We start from the raw sequence: 8411 nt of genomic DNA on the forward strand, positions 1-8411 counted from the left end.
ACTTTTGTGTTGTTATTCTCTGTAAACAATTTTTTCCCACTCAAAAAATAGCTTAATGACACTTTCCCACCCTCAAACTTTTAAAATACCATTTTCCCACCCAAAACACAAATCTGTTAGTAATTTTTGTTGTGAAGAAGGGCAAGATGGTCAAAAGCTAGTTAAAAGGAAAGGCAAAATGGTCATATTGTCATTTTGGCTGGATATCTTTCCAAACCCTAATCGCTGGTTCAGGCCGGTTTAGGCAGTTTGGCATGATTCTGATGCCATTGATCAACGCCGACTCCACCCTCAGCTTCCCCATCCTTCACTCACAAAAACCCCTCACTTTCCCACCACACTGAGCACACCAATTGCGGCCACCGCTAGTTTTTGTTCGCGCGACCGTTGAGCTTCTAGGCTAGATTCTGGCCGATTTGGTTGCCAAAAATTCCACCTGAAGCCAACTGTAGCATTAGAGACATCTCCTCTCTAAAAGCCCCATCATCCTAGACCTTGGTTGTTCACCATTTATCGGACGCCGATCATTCAACAAAAGGACTAAACCACAGTTTCTGGCGATTGGTGAGCTATCACGGTCCAGATTGTTAGGGCTATTAAAGAGGGATGGCCAGTGATTCGTTTGGTGGTAGAGGGTCAGATTGTGGTGGTCAAAGTCGACTGGAGTTGTGCGCGAAAGTTTTATTTATGGTGGTTGGCGATTAGGGATTGAAATTTTGTGGGGGTACTTTTATCTTTACAATTAGTATTATTATATTTCAAGGGAATTATCAATAGAATTTGTGTTTTGGATGGAAAAGTAGTATTTTAAAAGTTTGAGGGTGGGAGAGTGTCATTAAACCATTTTTTGGATGAGAAAAAATCGTTAACTCTTTTATTCCTTCTTATTATTTCTTGCTTGTTTCCTCTGTTGTGTGGGTTCCTTGTGACATTTTCGTGCAGTGTTTGCCCTAATTCACAACACAGATAACTTTAACATAATAAAAAAACTTAATTCTTGTTGATACGAGATACACACCAACTAGAGTGATCCGATTGACCTTGACGGAATCGGAACTGATGCATGCGTGATTAAGGATAACTAACAATGTATGAATGGAATGCAGTAAAGTAAAATGACAAGAAAGTTTTTAAAGTGGTTCCACAAGTTTTAATCTTGAGCCTACGTCCACTGTTCTTTGTTGCTGTGAGAGCTTACAATGATATTCCTAGAACAATTTGCTAACCCTTTTCTCATCGTTGGAGGGGGTTTATATACAGATTTTGTACAAAGGAAAGAGCGAAAATAAAGGGATTACAATTAAGATTAAAATGCAACTCTGATATTCTTGCAATTAAGCGATAAGATTACGCCAAGATTGTTGCCAATCTGATCACTTCCAAGATATCCAGGATCTGAGGTTATCTGCGAGCTGGTTGAACAGCTGTCAAAATTGGTTGCGACTAGCTTATGCTAGGTCGAGCTATATCTCGAAGAGCTTATGCTAAGGTCGGACGATTGATTGAGTCGAACTAATTCTGGATCGGGTTATAACTTCGCTGACCTATGACTTTTCTGAGCCTGATGGAAAAATCACACACAACATCTGCTCCCTAGTGTTCGATGCTCGTTTCAAGCTTCAAAGACTAAATGCTCGATTTGATGTCAAGCTCAGATTTCAAAGGTTGTGCGCTAAAGAAAGATCTGACCAAGCTTCCTGAGTCAGACTCATATCCGATCGATGTAATCAATACTTGACCTTTTCTTTGCTGTGATATTCTTGACAAACTCTAATTTTGAAATGAAGGGCATGTGTGTAATTTCCACGAAGTCATGTCGCATTAAATGCAGTAGCCTTTGGCAATTACTTTTCGTCGCGCATGGGCGACCACAATAGTCCACGTGCGAAGTCAAGGTGACGTGCAGTGATGGTTATGATTGAAACAGTTCTAACGATTGATCGACCTTCGTGTATGATTGACACATGGCCACGTCCAATGGCTACGATTGCTTAACGAATGAATGGCTGAGATTCACTTTAGATCGACGGTTACAATATCCTGCCCCTTTGTCTCCTATGCACACTATTATAAAAGCGGGCAACTTTGTTAAAGACATACACACTTTGCGAAAATTCTCAAACCTTCTTTGCTCTTATTCCGTCGTTACTCTTTCGACTTCACAGAGCTTTTTTGGTGAGTTTCTTCCACTTTTACACTTCGGTAAGGCTTCCTTCTCCTCCTTTACTTATTTTTACACCTTTTGTGGTTGAGGGTGGCCATTGTCGTGGTCACATTAAGCTTTTTAGGGCTTTTTTAGGGTTTTTTGAGTGTTTTCTTCGATTTTGGGTTTAAGGAAGGTTTACGGAGGCGGCCACTAGAATCCTTGTAGCTCATTTGTGTATGTTGTCTGACGCGAGCCACCTTGGGTGCCTGAATTGAAAGCAAAGTGTTGATAAGTCACTGAATTTTTGAACTTTGACACTTGTTCGCTTCTGTTTCAAGTACCCAGAGGTGAGTTATCACCATGTCTTCATCAAATAGCCACAGTATAGACCGCATGTTTAACTCTTCGACGGGCTCGATAATTCTCAAGGACATAATCCCAAAGGTTTTTGAGGACTTCGTTGTACGAAGCTTGGATCCCGATGTAGTGGGCTTTTCTGACCATATTTCCATGGACACTCCTCCACCGAAGAAGTCTCCAATTCATAGGCCTCGGAAAGAACCACATTCCTCGGTTGGGAAACGTAGGGCCAAAGATATCAAGCGCATAACCGAGGTTTAAACCTGGCAAAACGGGTCCAGACCCGCGGGTCGGCCCGTACCTGGGTAAAAAATATAGGGCATGGGTTTAATATGTTGGACCCGTTTAATTTCCACCCGTACCCGGCCTGACCCGTTTTTTGACGGGTAAACCCGTAGGTGCCCGTGGGTACCCGTTTTTTTCAAAGCTGAACCCTAAGTCCCTAACCCACTAAGGCACTAACGCCACCCAACTCTAAAACAAACTCTCTCTTCTCTCTCGCGCCTCTAAATCTCTCATCATTGTCACTGATTCATTCTCTCAATCTCTCATCTCATCACTCTGTTCAGTGTTCACTTCAGTAGACTCTCATCATTGTCATCATCAGTCATCACTCTCATCCATGAACCGTGATCCCATTCCCAGACCCACCGTCGCTGATCGCCATCATTCATCCTCGTCGGCTCGTCATCTCCTCTCTTTGTCGTCGTTGGGCGTCGGCTCATCATCTCCTGTCTCTCTCCGTCGCAAGACACCATCATTAAGGGTATGTAGTATGTACTTGTGTAAAAATGTTCAAATTTCTGAGTTTTAGAGCTAAACTAGATGTTCTTAGATGTGAGACTCCATCTTAAGACCTTGATTGGATTGGTCCGAGGCTCTAAGCATATGTTTGGATAGGTTGTGATTCTTGTGCTTATAACCAAAATCTCTATGAGCTTTTGTTATCATATTGAACCCCTTACTAAGCTTAATCTTCGTCTTTTTGTTTTCTTATCTTTAAATTTTGTTAAGCCTAGAAATTTAATGGTATTTCAGCTGTATTTGTTATGATTTTCTTTCCTCCTTTGACATGGTTACAAATCGTTACTAATGTTGTGAAGTGAACAATGAAATATGCAATCTTGATAGGGAAGATTTGACTGTGTTTCTTCAACCATTAATGTTTTGTATAGAATAATTATTGAAAGATAACATCATGATTGAAGGAGTTGGTTCTTGTTTTTGTTACCAGTGAGATCGGCTACTGAGCTCGTTTAATGTTCGATTGGGTCTCTAAAAGATGAAATCATGTGATTTAAAAACATTATTTTTTAAGATCTTTAGTGACCGAAGTGAGGGTTTTGACTGCTTTATTTGTTGCTAGTTGAAGAGAGTAGCAATTTCATGGATGAGGATGGTTTATCGAACACAAACCGAGAAATTTTTCTAGCTCAAGGGCCAACCCTTCCAATATTACAGAAGATTATATGTTTGAGCAATAAGATTCAGATAAAATGGCGCTTCTTGTATCACTTTCACTTTATTTCTTGCTGACAGAAGTAGGATAGTTTAGTCTTATTTTAGGCAATTGAGTTTCAGAAAATGAACGATTTGTGTTCAGTTTATTTGTTAGTGTAGGTAATTGCTTTGTTTGGTATCAAGTTCTGTAAAATTTAGAGTCTTCTCTTTGTTTTTGTTTTTTTTATTGGTTTGGGGATTAATGTTGATGCTTTATGTTATAGGATTTGAAGAGAGATCACTCAAGTATTTCAGATCAAGTGAAGAACATGAATACTGATTGTTTTCTTGGCCCTAGTGTTTTAGACAATCTTCATATTCTCAATGAGAATCAGATACTGATTTTGGCAATTGTTTCTCGCCTTTTTTTCTTTCTTTTGTTTTAGTATTTTAATTGCTATTTTTGGCATTAGGTAATGAATATAAGCTTTTAAAAAAGAAATACATATATGAGTCCTCTGAACGAAAGTGGCTTTACAATGAAGTGATTGAGCTGAAAGGCAATATTAGGGTCTTCAGCCGATGTAGACCTTTAAATCAAGCTGAAATTACTAATGGGTCCAGTTCTGTTGTTGAATTTGACTCTTATCAAGAAAATGAGCTACAAATTGTTTCTTCTGATTCTTCTAAAAAGAAATTCAAGTTTGATTTTGTGTTTAAGCCCAAGGACAATCAAGGTAATCCCTGATCTCATGAATGATTTTTACAATGCAAAGCAATTGCTATAATGGATATTGAACTGTTTAAATATTTAATCCTGGGTTTCTAATATATGCAGAGGCTGTTTTTGCACAAACTAAACCCATTGTGACTTTAGGACTGGATGGCTATAATGTCTGCATATTTGCATATGGACAAACTGGAACTGGGAAGACATTTACCATGGAGGGTACACCTGAAAATAGAGGAGTGAACTATAGGACTTTAGAGGAGTTATTTCATATTTCCAAAGACAAAACTGGTGTCATGAGATATGAGCTATTTGTTAGCATGTTGGAGGTTTACAATGAGAAGATAAGGGACCTTTTAGTTGAAAACTCTAACCAACATGCTAAGAATGTTTTTTCTTGAATATTGGATTATGTATTAGTTTATTTTAGTTGGTATTTATAGTTTATTGACTTGTTTTGTTTGTTTATGTGTAATTGTGTATTAATGATTATGTATTTGTTTATTTTGGTTGGTATTTGTAGTTTTGTATTATATGTTATTGTTTGTTTATTTGTTATTTGTTTGTTTTGGTTCCTATTTGTTTATATTCTAAATTGAATTGCATTTAGAGTAGTTGATTTAGGGGGTGTACATGTAAAAAAATAAAATTGTAGGAATTTTGGGGGTGTAACTGTCATAATTGAAAACTGTTGGGGGTGAAAAAAATTAAAATCTGGAGAGAGAAAAAATGGGTACCTGCGGGTCCACCCGTACCCGTATAGGGTAGGGTACGGGTCCAATATTTTGGACCCGTATACCTCGACCCGCATTGGGCCTGTACCCGTTTGGACCCGACCCGCACCCGACCTACGCACCCGTTTTGCCAGGTCTACCGAGGTTTATGTGCCTCAACTTCCTTTGAGGGTTCCGAGGTGCTTTTCCCAGAAAAATCCCCCCACCGGTTGCATGGCAGTCTTTGATACCCTCTTGAGGTGTAGGATGTCCATTCCCCCTCATTTCTTCATCACCAACGTTTTGAAATAGTTTGACATCGATCCCCTTCAGTTGTTAGCGAACTCGTATATAATTATTCTAGGCATATATATGACGTAGCAAATAGTTGACTTGGGCGAGTTAATTGTAGAAGAGCTTGTCCACTTGTATAGGCTGAAAAAGAGTCAGGACCAAACATACTACCTTTCTAAGGCAAAGAAAGTACAATTTAACGGTTTGGTCGACGTCTTAAAGAAAATTTAGCATTGGGACTCTTAGTATTTCTTTTATAAGGCTGGGGAGACTGGCGTTTTTGCCTCGGAAGCTAGTAAGACCTCGATCTTTGTGCGTACAAAGAGTGTTTCCAAGCTTGACAAGCAAACTAACCGATTCTCTTTGTTTTGCAGTAAACATCGAGCAGAACTTCTTTCTTGAAGTGAGCTTAGAACGGTTTCAATGTTTCAACAACTCCTCGACAACAAGTGTAATGTTACCGAGCTTATCATGCTTTCTCGGATGAAAACGTACGGCTTTTGTGTCGACAAAGCTAAGTTCAATATCATTTTTTAGAAAGGTAAGTGCTTAATAGCTCACTGTTCTTGTTCTTGCTTTGTTAGGTTGCTAACCACTTGCTTCTTCTTTTGTAGATATGTGAGCCGAAAAACCCAAGGCCTAAAGAAGAAGGCACCAACGCTTGGGGCTGCCAAGAAACCGCCGATTACTCTGGCGAAGAAGCAGCCCGCTGATACTAGTAGGGCGCTCAAGTAGTGGTGGCAAGCTTAGGAAAGACCTAAGTGCCAAGAAGCCCGTGATTGCCTCCAAGGCAATCAGGAAGAAAGGTGCCCCCAAGCCTCTAAAGGGCCCGACAAAGAAAACCTCTAAGCTGGCTGGAGGCTTGGGGAAGAAGAAGATGCTTGAGTAGTAGGAAGGCTCTGGCCAAAAGAAGTCGATCGAGCCGCAGGGGGGCTCGAGAAAGCACAAGGTTGTCAAGCAATAGGACAGCTCGGGCAAGAAGACTGTTGAGCAAGCTAAAGGCCCAAAGAAAATTGTGGCCAAGGACTTGACCAAAAAGAAGTCCATTCCTGCGGGTGAGATTGTCGACCTCATGGGAAGCAGATCAAGCTTGCTTATGCAAGTAGGTAAAGAAAACGCAGACGAGGTAGCTCGGGCTGCACTTGACATGATGATTGATGAGTTCCCCAAGTACATCGGCGTAAGGGCCTCAACGGCCAGGGAGGTCATCATGCCGCGGATTTATGCGGGGCTCAAAGATGTGTTCCCTCACGAGCAACTTGCTTGGGCATGCAACTATGTGACTAAGGTATTAACAGTTTGCCCTTGTTCCTTTCTTATGGGCTTCTCTCTTTATTCCCGACTAACTTTCTTATCTTTTCAGGCTTGCGTGGTGACCAAGCTTCTCCTCGATGAGAGCTACCCCATATTCGAAGGCACTCATATGGGCTGGCAAGAGATAGAGAAACTTTGATTCAAAAACGCAAGGGTGGTGTGAGAGAGTAAAAGAGAGAGAGAGTGAGGGTAGCCTTTTGCTTTTCAATGATTGAATAATAATGAGATTAGACTTTTATCTCTCAACACACATGCATTTATATAGTGCATGTGTGAAAACCCTAATCCCTTTAGGGATAGGCTTGGGCTCCAACCCAAATTAGCCCTTGTGTCCAAACATTCTCAATTCATATTTTATTTTAATTATTATTATTGTAATTAAAATCAATTAATATATTTATCAAATTTATTAACATTTAATAATAATAATAATTCATTTAAATATATACGTAAATATATTTAAATATAACCTCACTTACTTGATTTAATATTAAATCTAAGCAACAACCTCAGCAAATCTAATTGCACTGTGAGAATACAAAATACCCTTTCATCCTAAAAGACAAAAATACCCCTTACACAAATTGATTCTCAAATTATCTTCTATGTGTGTGACCCGTAGGTTCCTCATCATACCGGCAGTGAGTAGTATCACAATTAACACCAATTAATCGTCTCACTACACACAGGCTAAGATTGACCCCTAGCAAGGCATCATGGCCACCCGATAGATTCGGATTCAACACAATAGCTACCTATCAACGATATGGTTACCGTGCAATCAAATCCTTTCATCATCTGTTTTCTCATTGAGACTGAGGTACAGAAATAGTGTTAACCTCAGTTACTCTCGATATGTTTGTATTCAGTTACTAGACCAATGAGCGGAATAATAAATTAGATTGAGTAACAACTCAATCCCACTGTGGCCACAGCTTTGGTGTCATTGCCATTTACTAAATTGTGCAGTAAGATAACTTCTCCCGTACCTAGGAGTGATGAATCCTTTGTTGATCTACCATAGTCTTAATACAATCCTCGATGCAGCCAATCACTACCGTATTGACAGTTCTGAATGGAACTACGTTGGGCTAGTGTCAAACTACACCAATCGATGCACAAGGCGCTCCGGTGATCTCAAGTCTAAGGATCACATGCACCACCATTCGTTAAAGGATTTGTTCCATAAACACTAGGGTTACCATCTATATGGAATCCTTTGGTGGGTCAGTCTAATTAACTTGCCTCCAGCAAGCACCGATGTGTTGGACCAGGTTGTCGGCAAACAACCTTGACAAGTGAGATCAGTCACTACCTTTCGACAGAGTTATTCAACACTATGATAGTCTTACCATATTCTCTGTGTCCTTAGTCAGAATAATATTGGGGCTATGAACATTTCTAGAATGGCCAC

General features: G+C 39.9%; 1 protein-coding gene across 1 annotated transcript; it reads left to right on the forward strand.

Annotated features, from left to right (window-relative positions):
• The first annotated feature begins 2506 nt into the window (after positions 1-2506).
• On the forward strand, positions 2507-6396 carry LOC116138708 (kinesin-like protein KIN-14S). Its single transcript, XM_031424392.1, has 6 exons — positions 2507-2761; positions 3114-3272; positions 4231-4288; positions 4420-4683; positions 4785-5065; positions 6298-6396. The coding sequence occupies exons 1-6, from the start codon at positions 2507-2509 to the stop codon at positions 6394-6396; spliced, it is 1116 nt and encodes a 371-aa protein (XP_031280252.1).
• The last annotated feature ends 2015 nt before the right edge of the window (positions 6397-8411 follow it).

This window comes from Pistacia vera, unplaced genomic scaffold (assembly GCF_008641045.1).
Source record: "Pistacia vera cultivar Batoury unplaced genomic scaffold, PisVer_v2 Contig343, whole genome shotgun sequence".
NCBI classification, from domain to species: domain Eukaryota; kingdom Viridiplantae; phylum Streptophyta; class Magnoliopsida; order Sapindales; family Anacardiaceae; genus Pistacia; species Pistacia vera.

What these genes read in the sequence shown, in the direction of transcription:
- LOC116138708 (XM_031424392.1), top strand. Translation starts at nt 2,507, where the DNA reads ATGTCTTCATCAAATAGCCACAGTATAGACCGCATGTTTAACTCTTCG. An exon ending in ATATCAAGCGCATAACCGAG is followed by an intron (nt 2,762 to 3,113) that starts GTTTAAACCTGG and finishes TGTCATCATCAG; the next exon opens with TCATCACTCTCATCCATGAA. An exon ending in TAAGCCCAAGGACAATCAAG is followed by an intron (nt 4,684 to 4,784) that starts GTAATCCCTGAT and finishes TAATATATGCAG; the next exon opens with AGGCTGTTTTTGCACAAACT.